The 26,133-nt window shown below is 37.9% G+C and overlaps 1 protein-coding gene across 1 annotated transcript in view; it reads right to left on the reverse strand.

Annotated features, from left to right (window-relative positions):
• The window catches only part of LOC145674473 (motile sperm domain-containing protein 2-like), a 218,885-nt gene that overhangs the window by 32,446 nt on the left and 160,306 nt on the right, over positions 1-26,133 (reverse strand). Inside the window, exon 8 of the mRNA XM_081744586.1 lies at positions 6,008-6,117. Within this exon, the coding sequence (XP_081600712.1) occupies positions 6,008-6,117 (110 nt within the window). The remainder of the gene's footprint in view (positions 1-6,007; positions 6,118-26,133) is intronic.

Consider the following 26,133-nt stretch of genomic DNA (forward strand, 5'->3'; position numbering starts at 1 on the left):
TTTTTTATTTTATTTATTTATTTTGCTAAATTATAACAATAATGATCTAATTGTTGCTTTTAACTAATAAAAGAAAACCAGTCTCAAATTTATTAGTTCACCCGTACATTTTGAATACTAACTCGTACACGCATATCTGAGTTGTTAAACCCGTACAATACGGGCGAAACCCGTACAGTTGTCAGCCCTGTTATTTTATCATTTTTTTTTTCTTCAGAGCATAGTAAACTGAACAGAAAAGTTGAAGCGATCTCTGGACAGTAAAACCTTGCTTTCAGTATATGGAAACCGTTTCTATTTTTAGAAGTTATGTGGTCTGTATTTGAAATCTAAAATAAGAAAGGTTCATATCTTGCAACTACTGGACATAATCGTTATCCAAAATCCACTTTCGTTTGCAGCAGATGAATGAACTGGAAGACGAACGTCTCGACACTCCGAGACATTGTCACGTGATTTGGTAATTGAAAACCTTGGAGTATTACCATGGATTTGAACTGTCAAGTAAATTCCTCTATGCATTTTTTGTACGGTTATCGTATAGTGCAACGTATAAGAGTTTGTCAACGTTAGTGAAGCCAAAGGATTTTTATGAAGATGGATGGATGGAAGTTCACCAGATACTTTCACATTTGCAAGAAAAAGAAATGGTTATTAACATGGTTTAGAATTATGCTAATGGCTCCTTCAGCATGAAACACAATTAGCTGTTCCAGACAATACAGAGATTGGTGTGTTGTCACGAAAAACTGCTTGAACTTAGATGTCATGGAATATAAGCTTTCTTTTGCTTTTTTCGTAACTTTGTTAGACAAGATTTTTTTCGAAAACTCTTTTGTGCGAAATATCCAAGCCGTCAGCAAGTAAATTAGATGTTGTGAATACCTAGGTATAATTGTTGATGGGCATGGGTGCCCAAAGGGGAGGGCAGGTGGGGCCCGGGCCCCACTCTGGCTCACGAAAATGTAGGTGGATCATTGTACACAGTGGATCAGAAGGCGTTATTCATTTATTTATTGCACAAATTCAACTAGCGCATGTCAGTTATTCTGTTTTCACATTACACACTTATTAACGAAATGTCAACAACAATGGAGGCTTCTCACTTGTGGTGAAGTGAAAAATCTGTTTTCCTCGTGCTAAAGTAAAAAATTAAGTAACAGAAGGGAATGCTCTGACTGAGATTTATCTTGTAATTTAGAATATCATGGACATGGGAAGTAAGTAAGAATGTAACAAATAAAACACAGTTCTGACCAGAGCAGAATGAATTATATTAAAAACTATACTTACAAAAACTATACTTATCCAGAGCCATGGAGTTTGTTCATCAGGTAAGAATGTATTTGTAATATAGCATTCTTTATTTTGTTGTTCTACTTTAATAGTTCCTTGTCGTGGGAAATTGTTTGGGTTAACAGCAACAAGTACACAGTGGATCACATCGGTGTGGTACACAGTGGACTGATCCACTCTGTACCTCATTGTGTTTATAGAAGTTCAAGTATTTGGCATACTCACTTAGAAACACATCATAATATTGGGATCTTACGGAACTTTTACTATCATGTTACATGTTACAGATGAATGGTTTGACCATGAGGAAATACACGCAAGGCAACATGAAAGACATTTCGATGAGAGAAACAGTGCAATTAGCGGTAGAGCAGTGATATTCTATTAGACGTGTTAGTAAATTGAAGAACATCGATTACAGAACTTTGAACAGACATGTCAAAAAATAATAAAGTACCAGGTAACAATGCTAAAATGAAGCCAAATTTTTCTGTACGACATTTTTTTTTTTCAGAGTTGGAGCATTTATCTCCGAAATATATAAAAATGTGCAACAAAATGTGTTAGTCTACCGTGGCCGTGAGGCATTTGGCGTATGAAATTGCCAAGAACAACAATATATCGATACCTGCTTCGTGAGGAAAAAGCAAAATTTCAGGTTTAGAGTGAATCGTTATAAAGATCTTAGTATTAGAAATCCCGAAGATGTGTTGGAAAGCGTCAATCTTGGACTCTCAAGATTGTTATTATTCAACAAACACAATGTTTAGGCCCAATGTTTAGGCATTCTTTAGTAATTTATGTAACTTACTCTACGAAATATCCCAAATTCTATAGCCTTTCACGTATTTCCAACTTAGACATGAACTAGAAGAGTTCAGACATCCAAGAAAGTAATAGCAGAGAAAGAAGCTACGCAATTAAATCTATGCACGAGTGGCGAAAATGGGGTCCTCGTTATGACGTGTGTGACTGTGAGCATCGGGTATATTTTTGCCACCAGCTATGGCTTATCCTAAGAAATATTTTGAACAGCATATGATCAATGAGGCATCGCCTAACCCACTTAGTTGGAGAACTCCATCAGGATGGATGAATGAAAAATTGTTACCACATTCTAAAATACAACCAGTTGGATGTGCCTGTTTTCGTACTATTGAAAGCATACTTTCTCTTAATGCTTTTAGAATCTGATTCATTAATGGTTTACAAGACCAACGTTTTAATTGAACTATTAAAATGCAGCTGTGGATACTTGATTGTTACAAAACCCAAGAGTGCCCATGTTAATATACGAAGCAGCTCAATCTTGGGAAGTATTTGCACGAGCAGTGATTCCAACCAACATCAAAGCAGGATTTAGAAAGACAGGAATGTTTCCTTACGATCAAAATGTATTTACACACAATGGTTCTTTTCTACACTGTATGTACGCAAAAACAGATAGAAGACCAAATCAATGTACCTTCCTCAAGCAACAATCCTTTAATTCAAGAAGTAGAGAATATAGATGCAGGTTCGAAAGAAAATGCTTTCCAGAAAGAAGAACTTAAACAATGTTTTTGTGTCACCTCAAGAAACATCGTAGAAAGAAAGGCAGAAGCCGTTTCTTCACAGACATTCCGGAAAGAGCCAAACGTTTTGAAGGCAAAGCCAGTAAATAAAGATATTCCAAATTCAGCAGCAATCTGAAACAAAAAGGATAAAAGAAAGACGTTCCGTCCCGAAGAAAGTGAAAGAAAATGGTAGTTCAACGGAGAATGACGATTTTCAGCCAATTGTATTATAAGATTCTTCAGATGATGATGATACTTTAGAAAACGAAATCTTTTAGTTTGTCACACGATTATGTCCCTCAGGTTAAGGAAGACGGTCGATGTTACTTTAGAGACAGAAACTACTACTTATGATGATTTGAAACAGAGTCAAAGAAAAGTTCAACCTGGTGATTACGTTCTTGTAAGATTTCTTTCACGGACACATTACATTGGTCAAATCACGACTAGGAAAAACAATGAAAATGACTTTAGATTTCGTTTCTAAGAAGCGAGAAGATACCTGAAAGTTTCATCCAACCAAATAATCCAGATATTTCACCCATACACAATATTTGAATAGTAAGAGGGCTTCCGAAACCTCTTGACTAATAATTTGCATAATCAGACAAATTGAATCCAGTACAGAAAGTTAAATTCTCCATTCTTATAACAAATTGCTTATGCTATTGTGCATAATTACTTAAACTTCTAAATTTACTAATCCGGAACCAATGATTCTCTGTACAAGATATCAATTTAATTGTCTAAAACGTTTGTTTTATAACAGTCGTTTGTATTATTTATTTTGGTAATCAATTCCTGAAATTAATAGTATGCTATTAAGATTTTGTAATACTTCAATTCTAACTTTTATTTAGAATTTTAAAATTTATTTTGTATTGTGAGTAATAGTACAGATTTTGTCAATAATGCTTATAATTTTATGTAGATTTGGAGATTTTCAAATGATGGGCCCTTTTATCATACATTTCTATTCATTACTTTCAATACATTGTTCCTTTGATCCACTGTGTACGCATATATGATCCACTGTGTACGATGGTGGTACACAGTGAATCACTTTACAAGCATTAGCGTTAACTGTGACTGTAAGATACAGAGCAGCGCTACAAATTAATAAATTACTTACGAATGTAGTGGAGACATGTGTCCATGTTCTACACTAAACAAATTCCAGTAATACTTACATTAAACGGATTTATGCTGAACGTTTTAAAAATTGATCCACTGTGTACTACCTTCCCCTATACGTAATATAGCAAACCACGTATATTAAATACCAGACGTAATATAGCAATCAAGGAAATGGGCCCCTCTAGAAAATTTTCTTCGGGCGCCCCTGATGATGGGTGGTTGCTTCACCAATTGAGAGGTAACGATTTAAACAGCCATTATTATTTTTGATGCTACATTGTTGATCCTCTCTTCACATTACGCAAACCAAACAGCTTAAACTCTCATGATGTTCATTTTAAATCGGAAATGAAAGTTTTAATGATAGGTTTCAGAGGAACATCAAGAAGAACGAAGGTTTAGGATTGGAACTTACTCCAGCTGGATTTCATATTTTGTACTCTGAGGACGACGATGATATACTGTATTTATCATAAGTCATGAAGAATGTACAAATTGGAAATACTTGCGTTGGAGTATCTTCTGCATCTTTATCATTACGCTTTCATTGAAATAAATATTCTAAGGAGGAAGAGGATTTAAATATTCCTCATAAACTTTTTCTTCTCATGCCAAGAACAGACATTTCAGCTAGTAAAACATAAAAGAAGAAAGGTAAAAAGCTTTGTTGAAAAAAGAAAAGAAAAAAGAAGTTACAACGATAAGTAGCGAACATAAGACTACAATGACAAACAGGAAAAATAAAAAAATATATATACACATTGAACGAAATTAACAACGTACATAAAATGCAGATTCACAAGTAAACGGTTCTGGAGAACGGTCAAGAGTTTTGCTTCCCGAAGGAAAATCAAAATGTAACAGAGTCGAGATAATCTCCCAACACACGATTAAGTAGAGTATATAGTCCCGAGACGTTCGGGATATTCGACATGAATGTACTGAGTACTCAAGTGTGTAGAGATTGAGAACGAGTAAATAGTACGAATGAGAAAGTATAAGGTACTTTTCAGGAACCTTAAATATTATTAGTAAACTAGCTGAATATACCCATTCTTTTCCATGGGGACTGTATTTGGAAGCCAATGCCTGTGGGAGTACCACAATTAATTCAAGGATCGCGAAAACTATGGATTTGACACTAATATCCGTCATTTTGGGCATTTTTTTCATGTCTCGGTATCGCCCCCTCCCCCCGCCGACTCCCTCGGCCCGCATACAATGGTAGCTGAATTTGCAAGTCATTGTTACTGGAAGTGTCACCATTGATCTCAGCGACCGCGAAAACTATGGATTTGACACAAATATCCGTCATTTTGGATTACTTTTACATGTTTCGGTATCCCCCCCCCCCGGTGACCTGAGACCCGCAGACGAATGGGGTGAATGCGATCGAAGTTTCACCATTCATCTCAGCGACCGCGAATTCTATGAATTCGACACTAATATCGGTCATTTTCTACTACTTTTACATGTCCCGGTAAACGCCCCCTGGTTCGAATTCTGAAGACCCCCTGGTTCGAATTTTAAAAAAACGCTTCGTCTTGGCCTGGGGCCTGGACAGAGTTACCCGTGACCAAAATTTGGTAACTGTCAGCCCAGATCCCAGGCCGATCCCAGTAAACGTCCCCTGAGAACCCTCTGGTTCGAAATTTGAAAAAAAAAAAAAAACGCTTCGTCTTGATCTGGGGCTTGGACCAAGGTACCCCCTGATCAAAATTTGGTAACTATGGGTCCACTCGTCTGGTCCCCAGGCAGCACACACACAGACAGACAAACACACAAACAAATTCTTTATTTTATTTATATTAGAAAATATGAAGTATAATAGACAAGCAAAAACAAGGATACAAATAGTGAAAGAAGAAAAACGAATCAGAAGAAAGGCGTAATACATTTAAAATAGTGTATTTCAATTACATTTCAAATTCTATAATTAGGGGTTTTATTTCTTTATAAATTTACTCATTACACATTTTTCTAGAGATAAAAAGATTTTACCATTACTTGAAGCATACCTTGTAGGTGGCTGGCTCCTCCGATGTATTGGTAAGAACCAAAGTTGATCCTACTTCAGTACCATCTTTTGTGAAAGCAATTACATCCGGTGGAACGATCTTCAAGCGGGCTACAAAAATAATAGAATAGTATTAGTAGTAATTTCACTTTATTACATTCTTAATACAAGAATTTTAGAAATCATCCAAAAAATTGATCAAAAGATTGCGATCTTGCCCAAGAACTTTGGGAATGATCAAAAAAATGCATCAAAAGATTGCGATCTTGGCCAAGAATTTTGGGAATGATCCAAAAAAAAAAAATCATCAAAAGATTGCGAACTTGGCCGATAATTAGTTTTTGGATCAGGGCCCACAAAATTTTGAACGGCCCCTAAATCGAGTTTTCGTATTTTTTACGTAATAAGTACATCATACTGAGTTAAGTGGTAGTTTGGGTTTGGCTGCACTATATCTAGTTCTCCAGAGACAAGGCGTACAAGAAAATGTTTGAATGAAATATATTGAAACTTTCGGATCAAGGGTCACAAAATTTTTGAACGGCTCCTAAATCGGGTTTTCGTATTTTTTTTATGGTATATCCAATTTTCATATTTTTTACGGAATAAGAACACCGTACTGAAGAAATTGTTAGTTTCGGTTACGCTACACTTTATGTAGTTCTCAAAATATGGGGCGTTCAAGAAAATGTTTGATTGTATGAAATATATTGATTTTTTGGATCAGAGGCCACAAAATTTTTGAATAATCCCTAAATCGAGTTTTTTTTTTTTTTTTTTTTTTTTTTTAACGGAATAAGCACATCATACGGAGTTAAGTGATAGTTTGGGTTTGGCTACACTATATGCAGTTCTCGAGATGTAAGACCTAGAAGAAAAATTTTGCCAGAAATATATTGGATCTTTTGATCCAAAAAGTACATAAATTTTACAATATTAGCAGCGTAACAACCCGAACAGGACTAGTAGCTTATAACTTACTGTTAGAGCTGGGGCACACAGTGAGTTTTACAAACAACACCATAGTAGCCAGATGCAGCAATTTTTGGGACAGAATAATAAAGGAAGCCATTGCCATCTCACGTGAAAGCAACAATCTCAACAGAGACAATGGGTTTCAACTTAGTCCTATCTGGTAGGCCCTTTTCAGGTACAGTACCGCTCAAAAGTTTTAGAACACCCCGGATTCTTGTAAACATTTACTCTGATCCTATTATTTTAGCACGAGAACTTTACCGCCCTGCATGAGAGTTACTCCTGCCTATAGCATCAAATTTGACGACAGTTGAATCGAGGTGTGACAGGTACTGCAGGTACCCACAATGTACGCTGCATTCGTACTATATTTTGCAAATACCATGATCATATACATTCGATTACCCTATAGTATAGAACATTTCCATATTTGAAATTTGAAACAAAAATAAAACCTAGGCATCACTGGGTTCCCTTCTGGGATGGGCAAAACCGTTAAAAAAAAAAAAAACGAAAACCGGTTTCTAGAAAATCCGAACAACCAACATTTCGGTTTTCTACAAAACCGGTTTCGGTGGAAACTTTTCGAAAACACAGAACTATTTCTGTGGAAAAGGAATCGGTTTCCGGAAAACAATGAAACACTATTCTGGTTAGAAATAGAACCATTAAAAAAACGGAACTGGTTTTGAAGGAAACCGAAACCGGTTTCGGTGAAAACAGTTTTTTTTTAATCTTCAAAGCCGGTTTTGGTTTTCCTAAAAACCGAAAAACCTGTTTTTGTAGCAACCACTTGTTCCCTTACATCTCCGACTTGTAAATGAGTTCCATACCATTCTTTCTCATTGTTCCAAGTATAATCGTCACGATTTAATACCAGACTCCTGTGTCAATCGAGAATAAGTAACACAAGCCCCAAAACTTAAAAATTGTGCAAAATGTCCCCAGATGTACTTGAATCCCAAGGTGTGTATTTAAATTTAAATGACATGAGTACAAATTATTTTCACGAGGAATGCACAACATATGAACAATAAGGGAAAACAATATGTTGCAGAACATTGAAGGTATTATTAGGATAAAATTACGCAGTCCGTCAAGTTCATAAAATACATGTGATCTATATCTACTACTACTTCCCAGAAATGTGTAGACGGTTGCGAACCAGATGGCTTGACTATACTTATTCGTAACACACTTCAGTTTTTATTATAAATGTACAAAAGGTGCAGCTTATATATACATAGTCGTGATTTCAGGATACAAAAGAATACAGTTACCGTCTGCAAATATATATGAAAACCTCAAAAAGACATTGTGATCATGCCTCAAAATATAATCAATTCGCAATAAGTGTCCCGATCTTGAAGTTGTTCTTAAAAGTAATAATAGTGATGTTCCGTGCTTTAGTGAACATTGGCTAGGAAAAGATTAAACGTTCTATATTTCACAGTTTACCTTGTCTGCTATATGCGAGGGGCAGTTAAAGTTCCCGGAATGTTGTTCTAGTTTTCGTATTTGTGATGCGATCACAGTGAATCTTGTACAGCGCAGTTCTTAAGTTGCCTAGTTACGAATATGACAAGTGTAAATAGGTCATAATAGTCAGTTTACGAGTAGTGTACCTAAACGGAGGAATATGTTTTTATCAGTTGGGCACTATCGCAGTTCGAGCAACGCCCCAACATCTAGTTTTTATACAAATTGGCAGATACCTACTTTAATAGCCTTGAAGTCAGTTTGCGGTGACAATGCTTTAAGGAAAACAACAACGGTACCCGTTTCGTCACCGTAGAAGACATCAAAACCAACGCAACGGCTGAATTTCGGAAGATACCCAAAGAGGAATTTCGTCGGTGTTTTCAGCAATGGCAGGAGTGGTGGAGGAAGTGTGTATGTTCCGAATGTGCCTTGCGATCAAGTAAATGTGTACTTATATTGTGCTAATAAAGAGCTACAACAAAATTCCGGGAATTTTTTGATTGTCATCGCATTACAGACATTCTACAATAAACTTCCGAAAGAAACTGCTTTACAATAAACTTCCGAAAGAAATAAAAACTCAGGACTCTGTTGCTAAATTTAAAAACGGACTCCAGAAATATTTATTATAACATTGCTTTTACTCGGCAGAGGAATACATGAACTGCTAAGTGAATAGAAATGTTACATGATGTACAGTAAATCAATGTCATTACTTGCTTTTAGCATTAGATATTTGTTGGAGGATTTCTAAATACACTGCAGTAATAATTGCTAAGTTTATTTTTAACAATGATGTCATGTAAAATGTACAGTGTAGTAAGATGTAAGAAATAAGGCTTAATTATTAACCTAGTGTGTGTAATTTTCACTATTATTGTTTCTTTTACTTTTGTATTCATATATAAATAACGTGTCCACTTTATATGCATTGTAATACAGTGCTAAATGTATGAAAAAAGGACGAAATAAATACAATACAATACAATACAAGGAATGAGAATGTGTGTATAATTAAAGGCAATGTAAGAACAAGTCGACCACCAATTATGAAAAAAAAAAAAAAAAAAAAATACGAAGCATAGAAAAACATTTTGGATATACTGCTATTGAACTGGAAAATAAATTTAAAAGGAAAATTCAAGATTATCTGTCGTACACCAGGTTCAAATGTTAATATATTTGTTTCAATCACTTGATGAAAAAAAAAACTTTAATTGAAGTATTAATACACAGTAATCTGTGGAGATTTTAATATAAATGTGAGTACAAAAATCTCAGATTCTTATAAAAATAATGAACACGTATAACTTACATGCATCAATTCACGGAGTGACACACCCAACAAGAATATCACAAACTACAATTGATATTTTTACCAATGTAAGTTCACATACATATAAAACAGAAGTTATTAACCTAGCATTGAACCTACATTTAGCTTAAAAATTCATGTAAACAAATTTCCACAAATTGTTCGAACCTTTTCTGAAATGCACAAACAAGAGGAATTTCAGTAAATTTAATTACCGAAAATTTCTTGATTCTCTCAGTGAAGAAGATTGGTAATTTCTTATCTAATTTAAACATGTATTTGAATATGCTTTCCCCTTCCGCAAAGTTGGTAATTTCCAGAAAAGAAACAAATTACAAAAGGAATAATTACTTCTAGTAAAAAAATATTTACATTCAAAATGTAAATCCTCAAAAAGCATAACGAATCTTGAAAATGAAATGAAATTTTTTACTTTTACGTCCCACGGTTATGCCGGTTAGGCTAAAGGAGACGGTGACGATGAGAGATGAATGCAATGGTGGAATGAAGAAAGTGGGAGGAAACGAGTTGAGTTGAGTTGATTTTGAGTTTAACGTCCCGTTCAGCAGCGAGGCTATATGAGACGTGGACCTACTGATTAACGTGGAATCCGAACCACATGTGCTCCCGCCGGGAATCGAACCAGGGTCTCCCACGCCAAAGGCTGGGAGGAAACGAGAGAACCCCGAGAAAAATCACGCACACGGTGTTTGTCCACCACACAGTTCACTTGGCAGGAGCAGGGTTTGAACCCGGGACTCCAAGCACCAGAGGTGAACGCTCTACCACTGAGCCACCGCGGCCCCATCACGAATCTTGAGTTCTACACGACAATAGAATATATAAAAAAGGTTTTAGGGGCGAAAATAATGTACTACAATAAACAAATACATTCTAAAGAAAATAAAACTAAAATAGCATAGAACATTATCAACAATGAAAACAAGAAAACCTTGAAATTAAAATTCCTGGTTCACGCACACAACTAATCCTGAAATAAAAAATATCAATGTTTTAATCAATATTTTGTCAATATTCCTTCTAATGTTTTAGATACTATTGAAAAACCCACAACTATTTTTGACCTTGTGGAACTGCCTGCGAGTAATATAATATTGTGAAAAAGTTATATTTAAGTCTCGGAAAAAAAAAATTACAAGTCCTTAGGTAACCTGTAAGTAGGATGGCGTTGACCTGATAATACATCTCAAAGGAACATCTGCTTTATGTTTTTGAAGGACTATGTATGAGGGTTAAGAAAACTATGCTCTGGCCAGGGCCAAACATCTACCTCGGTAATACACTGAGTGCTCAATGAATTGCGACCACTCCTCCGCACAAGAAAGTGTGGCCAGCAGCCGAGCTGATTACATGACCACCCCTACTGGTAGTATTGCAGAGAAAGAACACACGAGAGGCTACATGTTTTCAGACAGCACACTGTTATAATGGGAGGTGGGCACAATTTATCTGCAATGAAATGAAATGAAATTTTTGAGTTTTACGTCCCACGGTTATGCCGGTTAGGCTAAAGGAGACGGTGATGATGAGATATGAATGAAATGGTGGAATGAAGAAAGTGGGAGGAAACGGGAGAACCCCGAGAAAACCCACGCACACGGTGTTTGTCCACCACAAAGTCCACTTGGCGGGAGCAGGGTTTGAACCCGAGACCCCTAGCACCAGAGGTAAACGCTCTACCACTGAGCCACCGCGGCCCCACAATTTATCTGCATTTTAATAGGACATGATTGTGGGTACCAGAGCAATAGGTGCGTCAAAAAACAGACAGCAATACTTGTCGGATGCGCCCGTTCCTGTGTAGTGCAAGGTGTACAAGGAGTGGGAAGAAAATGGGGTAACAGTCTGTAAGAGACGGAACTAGAGAGGTGTACGGAAGTTCAAAACGTGGGGCGAGCGTGTCGTCAAACAGCTCGTGAAAGCCAAAGGAACCATCATTGTCCGGGAATTACGTGACCAATATAATGGTGGATGCACAACACCTATATCCCACGCAACTATACGGCGCACACTGGCACACATATGCAGTTCCATAGAAGACGAACCACTCGTCATCGCCAAATTCGTCACGCTCAGGCTCAGGAACTCATTAATTGGACCGTGGATGACTGGAAAAGTGTGTGTTTGTCCGATATATCACGGTTTGTGCTACTCCTCTCAGAGAGGCGTGTGCATGTATGGCGCTAACAGCACGAAGCTATGAACTTCTCGTACATAGTGCGTACTGTACAGGCAGGTAGGGGTGGCTGTACGGTTTGGGGATGCTTCTGTTCGCATGGACTGGGACTGTTGGTGTGTATGGACCACAGTGAGACGTCCTTTGTGTATCTCCAGGTGTTAGAGGATCGCGCAAACGCTAAAATGCAACACTTCTACCCCACGACAATGCATGGTGCCATCAAGCCAGGACTCTACTTGATTGGCTTAAGGAACATTCCACAGAGCTGAAGGTATGAATTGGACCCCTAAGTCATCGAATCTTAATCCTATAGAAACATTTATGGGAAGTTGCGGAACCAGCTCTTCGCAGCATGACATCTGTACCAACATCTATGGGCTCATTGTGTGATGCCATCAGGAATATATGGTGTCCGATCCCCGTAGAAACATATCAGCAACTTACAGAATCCATGCCACGTCGTGTCCAGGCCGTCTTTCGAGCAAAATGCGGACCAACGAAGTATTAGGTAGGTGGTCGCAATTCAGTGAGCACTCAGTGTATCTAATAAACCAGCCTTATGATGAAAATTGATATGTATACCAGCATACATAGACCATCAGAAAGCATATGACTTAACACAGCACTCTTGGATCTCGCAGTTTATAAATGTATCGAATTTACGAGAAATTGATAAATTTTGTTGCAAACGGAATACAACACTTTACCTGAAAGATAACCAGACAGAAATGGAGAGAGAAGATATTCAAATCACAAGAGGATATTCCAAGGATATAGCCTAACCCCACTTCTATTCTGTTTAGGACTCAACCTAGTATCTACATTACTGGATCACACGAAGTATGAATTAAATATAAAACTAAATAAAACAAAATTAAAAATAACACCCCTACCGGTGATATCAAATTGTAAGCAAGTACGAAAACAGAATTGAGGAATCTACTGAAGATTACTGAAATATTCCCAACAGACATTAGAATAAAGTTCGGAATGAAGAAAGGTAAAACGAAGCACATATTAAACCACCAGAAAATGATTAAATTATGTAACAGATGAGACAATGGAAGCCACGAAGTCGATAGAAATATACTAGTGCCTAGATTTCAACCAATCAAGAATAGAACACACACACAAATATATTTTTAAAAATTACCAACAAAGACTGAAATATATATATATATATATATATATATATATATATATCGGGTGTTGCAAAATAAGTGTTACAACTCTTGGGAGGTGACTCCTGCCACTGAGACAAGAAAAAAAGTTCTCTTGAACTTTCGGCTATCGGACATAGTTTCGGATCTACAAGGTGCCGAACGCGTGGGAAAATGAATTTCGGACGCCAATAGTAAGGAAACTATCCAACGTAAAGAGGGCGGATAAAAAATTCACTGAAAAAGTCATACCTGCTGTATTGAATTTTGCATGTTTCACAATCCTACCATGCACACGCAAGGGATTCCCCAAAGTAACGTAGGGAGTCCCGGATAATCTGCCAAATGAAAATTGGTCTAAATGGATATGAATTGATAGGGTTTCTACCAGGTAACAATAATTCGTTTGTATTAAGTCGATATCTGAAACAAAAACAAAATGGCGGACACCTTCATGCCCGTTGTGTGTGGTTGCATAATCGCCAGGTACGGAGGCTAGCCAACAGTGACGTTCTGAGTATTAAGTGTAGCGAAATTGTACTCAAATGCTCTAGAAAGACATCTGGAGTGTCGGTAGAGCACAACCGATGAAGCAGGGTGATTCATATGTGTGGAAACGTAACGAAAAATGCCCAGAAAAAATGCACTCATACTAAGTAAACGTGAGTTCAAAGCGTCGGAAATGTAAGGATTAGCGTCAAGAACATGTAAGCCATTGCCATTTCACCAATAATATTCCCTCAAACCGATGCAATATGATGTGTATGGTTGCATACGAATAAGGATGCAACAACTGAGGCCAAGTTGAAATTGTGCAAGGAGACTCACAAAAAAACTGGGTAAACTAAATGAATGTCACTAGTGGGTTCACATGAACGATATTGAAATGTGGCCAATGTGTCTGTTGATATCTACATGTAGCTAATGAACAAATGTCAACATGTCCCACTACTGCTGGGACACCGTCCCACATGCGAGAAATATGAAAATAACTAGTCGGGTCTTGAATCTGACGCCATGGGCTCCCAGTAGGATTGGAAACTGCGACCACGGAAGCGAAAACGAGCGCTCTAGCCCTGAGGCTTCGAGGGAGCCACACTTTCTCTGTATTCATTTCTTTGAGGAGTATCCACTTTGGTTGGCAGGTGCTCTTGTACAGCCTCCCGACATGCTTGTGTGTTTCATTTTGTTACTCCTACTGCACAGTTGTAAACAATCAGAGCTTTAAGACGTTTCTTTCTATTTCTCATGTCGTTTTATTTTCCGTATGTATGGTGTTCCAGCTGTAGTGTTACGTGTGCCAAATTGACTCATTTTCGTCTTTGTCTTCGCATGTGCACTGTGTGTAAGATACGAATTTCTGGAAGTATTTTCCTATATTTCGAGTACGTATATGTCCCAGAAGACGTGGGACATGATACAAGTTTGTTATTTTTACGTTCTATCAGAATTTGAACCATGGATTAAGAGATTTCTTTTCATATGTGTCAACTGTGGGACAATGTCCCAAACAAAGAGGGACATTGATACAATTGTGTTTTAGTTACCTTGTACCAAAAAATGCACCAGATGTAATAGCAGAATGTACAACGTTACTTTCCTAGTTTTCGCACGTGAGACGATGTCCCAGCAGTAGTGGGACATGTTGACATTTGTTCATTATCTACATGTTGATATCAACACACACATTCGCCACATTTCAATTTCGATCATGCGATCCCACTAGTGACATTCATTTTGTTTACCCAGTTTCTTTGTGAGGGGCCGCGGTGGCCTCTGGTGCTTGGGGTCCCGGGTTCGATCCCAGTCCCCGCCAAGTGAATTTTCTGGTGGACAAACACCATGTGCGTGGGTGTTCCCGGGGTTTTCCCGTTTTCTCCCACTTTCTTCATTCCACCATTTCATTCATTACTCATCATCACCGTCTCCTTAAGCCTAACCGGCATAACCATGGGACGTAAAACTCAAAGATTTCATTTCATTTTTTCCAATTTCTTTGTGAGTCCCCCTTGCACAATTTCAACTTGGCCTCAGTTGTTGCATCCTTATTGGTATGCAACCATACACATCATATTGCATCGGATTGATGGAATATTGTTGGTGAAATGGCAATGGCTTTCATGTTCCTGATGCTATTCCTAACATTTCCGACGCTCTAAACTCACGTTTACTTCGTATGAGTGAATTTTTTTTGGGCATTTTTCGTTACGTTTCCACACATATGAATCACCCTGCTTCATCGGTTGTGCTCTACCGACACTCCAGAGCATTTGAGTACAAATTCGCTACACCTAATACTCAGAACGTCACTGTTGGATAGCCTCCGTACCTGGCGATTATGCAACCACTCACAACGGGCATGAAGGCGTCCGCCATTTTGTTTTTGTTTCAGATATCGACTTAATACAAACGAATTATTGCTACCTGGTAGAAACCCTATCAATTCATATCCATTTAGACCAATTTTCATTTGGCAGATTATCCGGGACTCCCTACGTTACTTTGGGGAATCCCTTGCGTGTGCATGGTAGGATTGTGAAACATGCAAAATTCAATACAGCAGGTATGACTTTTTCAGTGAATTTTTTATCCGCCCTCTTTACGTTGGATAGTTTCCTTACTATTGGCGTCCGAAATTCATTTTCCCACGCGTTCGGCACCTTGTAGATCCGAAACTATGTCCGATAGCCGAAAGTTCAAGAGAACTTTTTTTCTTGTCTCAGTGGCAGGAGTCACCTCCCAAGAGTTGTAACACTTATTTTGCAACACCCGATATATATATATATATATATATAAAAATCCGGAACAAAGCTCAAGAGTAAGAACTTAAGTATCAATGATGAGGTTAATACGTTTCTAGCGCCAATTCCGACACACATTTGGAGTAACAAAACGAACAGGAAGCGAAGTAGCAGAACTTGAAAAGAAAACCAGCGCAACATTAAGAGACAACTGACTATCACACACATGAGCAGCTACAGAGTCAGTCACATTACCAAAAACGGTAGAAGGACGAGGAGAAATCAATATCTGGAATTTACATTATAGGTAAACAAAACATTAAGAAATTATGTTATATTGCAAGGTTCCCCACGTGTTCCCAATACCGCGTGCAGGCTGTAAACACACTTCAGACGACAACAACGTAAACGACGACATCAACGATCGTCAAGTAATAAAAATTAATGAAGTCAGCAACATTTGTGGATAAAAGGGGACGAACACCACAGAAGGCATCAATCTCCACCGATTGATCATGCAATACACTGTAAGACGCCTGGTCACTAAGAGATCCTTATCTCCCTTTCTAAGACGCCTGGTCATTAAGAGATCCTTATCTCCCTTTCTAAGACGCCTGGTCATTAAGAGATCCTTATCTCCTTTTCTAAGACGCCTGGTCATTAAGAGATCCTTATCTCCCTTTCTAAGACGCCTGGTCATTAAGAGATCCTTATCTCCCTTTCTAAGACGCCTGGTCACTAAGAGATCCTTATCTCCCTTTCTAAGACGCCTGGTCATTAAGAGATCCTTATCTTCCTTTCTATGACGCCTGGTCACTAAGAGATCCTTATCTCCCTTTCTAAGACGCCTGGTCATTAAGAGATCCTTATCTCCCTTTCTAAGACGCCTGGTCATTAAGAGATCCTTATCTCCCTTTCTAAGACGCCTGGTCATTAAGAGATCCTTATCTCCCTTTCTAAGACGCCTGGTCATTAAGAGATCCTTATCTCCCTTTCTAAGACGCCTGGTCATTAAGAGATCCTTATCCCCCTTTCTAAGACGCCTGGTCATTAAGAGAACCTTATCTCCCTTTCTAAGACGCCTGGTCATTAAGAGATCCTTATCTCCCTTTCTAAGACGCCTGGTCATTAAGAGATCCTTATCTACCTTTCTAAGACGCCTGGTCATTAAGAGATCCTTATCTCCTTTTCTAAGACGCCTGGTCATTAAGAGAACCTTATCTCCCTTTCTAAGACGCCTGGTCATTAAGAGATCCTTATCTCCCTTTCCAAGACGCCTGGTCATTGAGAGGCACCTACCTACACCTTGGTCGCAACAGTCTTGATTCTATCGCCCTAACACGCATAGTCATTGGGCTCCTGCTAATTCACCAGAAAATACCAAGTTATTTAGAGAAACATATTTTATCTGTAATATTTATTACTACTGTGTATAACAAAAAATTTTCATAATAAAAGGTGATGGGAAACTCCAACTTCCCGTGTATACTATCTTTTAGTTCTACTCTAAAAGAAATACAATTTTACAATATTGATAAATGAAGGGAATGGCTGATTTTATATTACATCAATAACTCTTTAGGTGGGAATTCAATTTTTATATCGGTTATTTTCTTTAGTTACCAATATAATTCAACAGTCAGGTTACACTAGTCAACAAGATTTTGGCACAGAAATGAAAATACCTGATTCTAATAGAACTTTTCACGTAGAATTCGAATCTGCAATCAGTTTTTTCCCATCGCCCTCAGTTTCCCCGTGACAGAGGTATTTTTGGAAAATTTCCCCTCAAATACTTTTTTTTTTTTTTTTTTTTTTTACAATTTTTGTACCTGTAGTTCGGGTACCCTTAGGTATATAAACACACAAATTGTATTGTATGTTAGCTTGATTTATACTTAGTAAGCCCTCGAAGTTTCATAAGAATCGCATTATTCTTTCTAGAGAAATAAACATATTTATATAAAATATGCTATGTGTACTGTTCATTTTACCATATTCATTAGCAGATAAAATCACATATAACTTCCACGAAAATTACAATGTAAGCACGGTTTATATCTCATTGGACTTCCAATAAAACATATTTTCAATGATGTGTACACCATGTCGCCATTTTTGTATGAGGGTATTTCTAGAAGGATTTTGTGGGAAATTCCCTCTAAAAAGTAGTTTATAAGATTTTTTTGTCTCAACTTGCTACTTGTATATAGTGATACAGAAACAGGAACTGCACTAAAACATAGTTTTATGTCTACTTAATAAATAATTTCATGTGAATCTCATTATTCACTCTAGGGATATAAACTATTATGTCTATTTATAGGTAATAAAGAATATACTATGCAAGACTTTTACCAAACACAAAAACCTAACGTTGACGTATTATTGTCGGCACATAGATGGATACTCAAATACAAGCACGAATACACGCATGCTTCCTGTGGAAAATAAGTCACTTTTTAATATTTTGATCTGGCAACAATGCATAAAAAATTGATGACTCACGTAGCCTGATGACTGTTAGTAGCGTTGAGTGATGGTCCAAGCTGGACGTGTTTTAGACGTGGCCGCGTGTAAGTTGAAGTGTTTGTGCATTGTGGAGTTCGAATAGATTGTGTTGTGTGGTGATGCGCTGAGTTAGATTACGTTTTTGCTGCTTCATGATTGACAAAGTGTAGATTCGTGTGCGTATGTGTGTGTGATACCTTACAGGATACAAGATGCCGAGGAAGTGTGTAAATCACACGGACAATTTCTGTTATGTATGTGGGGAGCTGACATTTAAATCGCAACGTCGATGTTTTATTCCACTTGTGAGGAAGTGTTATCAGTTTCATTTTGGTTGCTGTGTAGGAGACCAAGATAAGAATTCGGCTCCTCACTACATTTGTTGTACTTGCGTGAAACGTCTGACTGGGTGGGCAAATGGTGAATGAAACATGAACTTCGCAGTACCGATAATCTGGAGAGAACCAAAAGATCATTCTTCAGACTGCTACTTTTGTATGACACAGATAAAAGGAATAACCAGTAAATCTAAGCACACAGTACAGTACCCTAATTTGCCATCAGTAATTAGGCCAGTTCCACACAATGCAGAATTATCAGTACCAGTACCTCCTGCTCATCTTACGGTAAATGAGGATTACGTACTTGAGGCAACTACTGAAGTTCCAAATGAAGAAGATGATCCTACTTATGTAGGAAGCACATCTACATTGGATTCCCATATGATAACTCAGGGTGAACTAAATGACCTCGTACGGGATTTAAAACTCTTCAAGATACAGGCAGAACTTCTTGGTTCTAGACTTAAAGGCTGGAATCTGCTCCATCGTGACACTAAAGTGTGTATTTTTCGAAACAGTCATACAGAGTTTCAAAACTGTTCTCAAGAAAATGATTTAGTGTATTGTAATAACGTCTGTGCTGTGATGGATACACTCGGACATGCACATATAAGTACAGAGTGGAGATTGTTTATTGACTCTTCCAAAATTAGTTTGAAAGCTGTCCTTTTGCACAATGGCAACAAATTTCCTTCAGTGCCTTTGGCTTATGCAACTAATATGAAGGAAACCTATGAAAACATCAAGATAGTGTTAGAAAGAATTCAGTATGAGAAATACAAGTGGACCGTTTGCTGTGATTTAAAAGTTATTTTTTTTGTTAATGGGTTTGCAGCTTAGTTATACGAAATATTGTTGTTTCCTCTGCGAATGGGACACCAGGAAAAAAGTGGAACATTACATCAAGAAGGAATGGCCAAAGCGTGTATTAACTCCTGGACGGAAGAATGTTGTTTATTCCTCACTTTTGAGCCCTGATAAAATAATTCTACCTCCTCTTCACATAAAAGTTGGGGCTCTTCAAAAAATTTGTTAAGGCAATGGACAAAAGTAATGCAGGATTTTGTTACTTCAAGGAAAATTTCCTCAGGTTAGTGACGCTAAAATCAAGGAAGGGATTTTTGTAGGCCCCCAAATAAGATGTTTGATTCGTGACAAAAATTTGAGGATCTCTTAACTCCGGTTGAGAAAGCAGCTTGGTGTTCATTTAAATGTTTAACAGAGAATTTTTTTTAGGAAACCAGAAAGCCTCAAATTACCGTGAAATTGTGAGTGATTTCCTGCAATCATTCAAAGAAATGGGTTGCAACATGTCCCTTAAAGTTCACTTTCTAGACTCCCACCTGGATTTCTTTCCTGAAAACCTTGGTGGTGTTAGTGATGAGCATGGAGAACGTTTCCATCAGGACATTTCCTCCATGGAGAAGAGATACCAGGGACAGTGGAGTTCACAAATGCTAGCTGATTACTGTTGGACACTCAAAAGAGATGTTCCAGAAGCCAAACACAGAAGAAAGTCGACAACTAAAACATTTTAGTTAAGGTAAGTAAGTGTTCATTTATTAAGAAAATACCATTCACTTCTTTTGTATTATTTGTTAAGTAGACATAAAATGGTGACACGGTGTACACATAATTGAAAACATGTTTTATTTCAAATCCAATGAGGTATAAACCGTGCTTATATTGTAATTTTTGTGGAAGTTATATGTGATTTTATCTGCACTAATGAATATGGCAAAATGAACAGTAAACATAGCATATTTTTATATAAATATGTTTATTTCTCTAGAAAGAATAATGCGATTCTTATGAAACTTCGAGGGCTTACTAAGTATAAATCAAGCTAATTCTTCCGTGTGCCAGAGAAAAAGTTTTTTTTTTTTTTTTTTTTTTTTCGACTAGTGTTATTGACATTGGGTTGTCCAAGCACATCAGAGTTGTGGTAATGTCGATTTAATGAAGTGGCTGAGCACCGACTTCAAGAACGATAGAATGTATGGCGGACTGAGTAGCGTAATGGATAAATCATCAGCAAGGTAAACCGAAGATCCGGGTTCAATTCTCGGTCAAGTCGTGAATTCTTTCACTCATTGTGCACCATTAAGAAACTACTTCTACGAAAAGCAAGAAAATTTAAAACTACACTGAGCAATAACAAAAGCAAGACTACAAATACACACCATTCCACCACAAAGAATATAAGCATCACAAACAACACAGGACATAAACAATGGAAAGAAAAACAACTCTATGGACGGTTTCTGGAACAAGACAACCAAGAACATGTACACAAAGACACGACATTCCAGTGGGAAAAAGTAGAGATTTCTTCTAGAGACAAAAGACTGTGCAATGAATACAAGACGCTATAAAAAACATCATGAAAAACAGCAAAACAGAAGGTGAAAAATGCAGTAGATGCCAGATATACTGAGAAACAATCCAACATATCACAAGTCGATGCACAATGACAAACTAAAAATAGGGAAAGGTAAGAAAGTGGCAAACATCACACACCGAGAAATAGGCATGAAACACAAAATGATACTAAAATAAATACAGTGTTATATGAGGGGCAGTCAAATGAAAACCGAACACTTTCCATAAAACACATTCCTCGCAAAAGTCGGCAACACTGCTATCAAACACTATTCATCAATCCGCACAATTACGTAAGTGGTAATGGCTCGATGGGCCTGTCCTGGGCGCAAATCGTCTTGCAGAAATGTGCATCCTAGGAATCTCCTGCACTCGAACTATGCAGTGTTCGCCATACACAGCACACATGGATCGATGAGTTCGAGTGTTTTCAACACTCTTAGCCACTAAAAAATGAACCACAACTCTCTGCTCTTCTTTGCTTGCCTCCATTTCTAATGCTGAACGAACACACTTTTCACTACGCCCTCCTCAGAGTTATAAACGAAATGCTGTGTGTAGCTGAGAGTTGTCACTATGCATTTGTCCTCCCGAGAGATGGTAGTATCGATAAGTAACAGCAGTGTTGCCAGCTTTTGCGAGGAATGTATATTATGGAGGGTGTTCAGTTTTCATTTGACTGTCCTTGATAAATATCGTCCGGAAGCCTCAATAGTAAGAAACATTTTTGGGGATAGAACAATACTAAATGACAAAGAAATACATCAATAGAGAGGGTGTTCACAGAAAAGGTACACCTAACAGACATCACAATTATAAATACAAGTAACCTGTACAATGCACAAAGAAAAAATAGAAAAATATAAACTAGCAGAAAATATAGAACAATGGAGGAAATAATGTGAAAATAACACTTGTATGGGTATTATCCTATGTTGAGCACAAGATGTGAAAAATTTAATTTTGAAACAATCAAGGAAGAAAGGAAACAACGAAGAGTGTAGTCTTGGATATAGACAAGACAGGATGAAACTTCTTGGAAACTCTAGAATAAAAGAAGAAACACACACAGTGAGAAAGAATATACTTGAATGGCCTGTATCACCTACTCAGATAAGTGAAGAAATAATAAAAGAAGATTATTATCCCATTACTTATTTAAACAACATGAACAGGATTTAGTTCTGGCTTTATTATTTTAATATTCTAGGTTTCGTTTATCTGTAAATCCACGCTACTATTAATTTTATGTAATAATGTTGCTTCTTTTATATCGTGTACGCTACTTTTGAAATGTTTACAAAGTACCGAAATAAGATTTTTCCTTTTGGCGACCCTAATTTGCTCCTCCTACTTTTTTTTTTTTTTTTTTTAATCTGATTGTAAATCTGTCAGCAATTATGCGTTACTAGCAGCGTTCACCCCGCTTCGCTGCGGTCACCCCGGAACGCAATAAACTTTGTTACTTAGATAATTTTTACTTTTTCGCTTTCAAGTGATATGATAAAAACCATAGAAGATTGCAGTAAATGTTAACATTATATCGCCTGTCATTTATGTTAACCCGCCCCGCTTCGCTGCGGTCACCCCCGAACGCAATAAACTTTGTTACTTAGATAATTTTTACTTTTTCGCTTTCAAGTGATATGATAAAAACCATTATAACGCCTGTCATTTATGTTAACCCGCCGAGTGACACGGTCATGCGGGTTGCATATACATACGTTTATTTTTATACCTATGATGAACTAACAAAGGATTTGTACGTAATGGACACCTGAATGGTCAATTATCTCAAGACACTGGTAATTGAAAATTAAAGTGATATGATAAAAACCATCTAGGGTCCAAATCCTAATAACCCCCCAAAAATAAAAGAAATTGGTTCAGCCGTATTAGCGTGATGAGCGGACAAAGGATTTGTACGTTCTCTTTTATATATACTAGCAGCGTTCACCCCGCTTCGCTGCGGTCACCCCGGAACGCAATAAACTTTGTTACTTAGATAATTTTTACTTTTTCGCTTTCAAGTGATATGATAAAAACCATAGAAGATTGCACTAATGTTAACATTATATCGCCTGTCATTTATGTTAACCCGCCCCGCTTCGCTGCGGTCACCCCAACCCGCCCCGCTTCGCTGCGGTCATCCCGGAACGCAATAAACTTTGTTACTTAGATAATTTTTACTTTTTCGCTTTCAAGTGATTTATAGCGCCTGTCATTTATGTTAACCCGCCGAGTCACAGGGTCATGCGGGTTGCATATAAGTACGTTTATTTTTATACCTATGATGAACTAATAACAAAGGATTTGTACGTATGGACACCTGAATGGTCAATTATCTCAAGACACTGGTAATTGAAAATTAAAGTGATATGATAAAAACCATCTAGGGTCCAAATCCTAACAACCCCCCAAAAATGAAAGAAATCGGTTCAGCCGTATTAGCGTGATGAGCGGACAAAGGATTTTTTGTACGTATGGACACCTGATTGGTCAATTATCTCAAGACACTGCTAATTGAAAATTAAAGTGATATGATAAAAACCATCTAGGGTCCAAATCCTAACAACCCCCCAAAAATGAAAGAAATCGGTTCAGCCGTATTAGCGTGATGAGCGGACAAAGGATTTTGTGCGTTCTCTTTTATATATATAGATAGATTTAGTTGTATACTTTATTATTATTTGTACCATCAGTATGATAATTTTTATGTATTTCTCACTGTTCCTATTCCGTACATACACATTGGTATGCAGGGCGAAATAGGTAATATTAAATCAAGTATTGCGTAGTAGATGGAAATAAACAAAAGCCCAGTAACATGTTACCAGAAGTCTCCCATACGTGCACAGGGAACACGATGTTGCATAGCGTGGCCGTAGCGCCGAATATATCTGCTTCCCCAACACGAAGTAGTTGATGTTGTTGATTTTAGTTTAGCGTCCCTTTCAGCAGCGAGGCTATATGAGACGTGGACCTACTGATTAACGTGGAATCCGAACCACATGAGCTCCCTCCGGGAATCGAACCCGGGTCTCCCACGCCAAAGGCGCGTACTCTAACCGCTTAGCCACGAGGAGCTCACGAAGTAGTTGAATGAGACAGTGAGTGTCAGAGAGCTGTTAAGATGCACTATGGTGGTTTTACTCACAACATGGCCCCGGGACAACAAGTGGCTGACTTCCCACGAGGAAGAATCATCGAGAAACTGGAAGAAGGATCAAGTGTGACGAGTGTCGCCCAGGAGTTTGGTATTGCCCACAGTGTCGTTTCACATGGATGAGGAACACTCTGAACCACAGGCAGTACTGAGCGAAGCAAAGGTGGTGGTATATTACGGTCAACGGCAGCAAAGAACGGCCGCTATATTGTGCAAAAAAGCAACGAGAATCCAACATCAAATAGTGGGTGCAATTTCAAACACATCTAAGAGGACTGCTGGTCACCCAATCTCACACTTGACAGTAGCATGCTGACTGCATGAATGTAGTCTCTTTGTCTGACGGTCATTACATTGTGTTCCGTTGACAATCGCACATCGACGGAACCGTTTGCGGTGATGCAAAGAACATTAGGAAAATTGGAGTTGCGTTCTCTTAGATGAGAGCAAATTCTGTCCAAGTAATGATTTTGGACGTACAGTCATCTGGGTAGAGACAGGAACACATAATCCAAGAACATTGCCAAAAATAATCATTTTGGTTGTCTGGTGCCCTTTTATGGCAGGCATAGTAAAATGGGTATAAGGACCTCCTAATTTTTGAACGCGTTACAGTCATTAGTCAACGTTATTGTGACACTGTACTCACTCTCCTCGTGCGTCTTTTCGGAGATGCAGTCGGCCTCAACTTCTTTATGGATGACTAACAGAATAGCACGGGAAAGTCAGGGGACGTCCCCAGAAATGTCAGCGGACTTTTGAGACACCCTGTATACCCTTCCTCCTAAGTTGCACCGTCAAAGTGAAATGATAAAAAACATTCCAGGCCCGAACCTCATCTATGTTGAAAATTTGATAGAGATCGGTGAGATGGTTCAAGAGTTAAGTCACAAAAGTAGGCACTCATTTTTATATATAACTAGCAGCGTTCACCCCGCTTCGCTGCGGTCACCCCGGAACGCAATAAACTTTGTTACTTAGATAATTTTTACTTTTTCGCTTTCAAGTGATATGATAAAAACCATAGAAGATTGCAGTAAATGTTAACATTATATCGCCTGTCATTTATGTTAACCCGCCCCGCTTCGCTGCGGTCACCCCGGAACGCAATAAACTTTGTTACTTAGATAATTTTTACTTTTTCGCTTTCAAGTGATATGATAAAAACCATAGTAGATTGCAGTAAATGTTAACATTATATCGCCTGTCATTTATGTTAACCCGCCGAGTGACACGGTCATGCGGGTTGCATATAAATACGTTTATTTTTACCTATGATGAACTAACAAAGGATTTGTACGTTATGGACACTTGAATGGTCAATTATCTCAAGACACTGGTAATTAAAAATTAAAGTGATATGATAAAAACCATCTAGGGTCCAAATCCTAATAACCCCCCAAAAATGAAAGAAATTGGTTCAGCCGTATTAGCGTGATGAGGGAACAAAGGATTTGTGCGTTCTCTTTTATATATAAGATGTGAAATCGCATTGAACAACGCAGGTGGCAGAGCTCTTCGAACGCGAGGATCTTTGGTGTATGGATTGACTTGGTTGTTTCCTCGACTTGAATCTCGTCGAGCATTTTGGGATGATATGGGGGTACGTCCATATGCACCAAGGACCATCCGGTAGTTATCAACAGCGCTGATAGAGGAATGGAACTTTATATCACAACTCATTATCAATTTCTGTGAGCAGATGGGAGCACGCTGCAGAGAATACATCGCTGTCTGTAATGATCAGACACATTTTAAAGGTATATTTAATTTCGTCTGAAATATCTGGGAAGGGGGGGGGGAGGAGGTATCGTGAGTCGCAGTGCTTTCAGTGCAAGTTTTTGCATCTACATA

This window comes from Thermobia domestica, chromosome 17, assembly GCF_964235325.1.
Source record: "Thermobia domestica chromosome 17, izTheDome1.hap1.1, whole genome shotgun sequence".
In the NCBI taxonomy this organism is placed as follows: Eukaryota; Metazoa; Arthropoda; class Insecta; order Zygentoma; family Lepismatidae; genus Thermobia; species Thermobia domestica.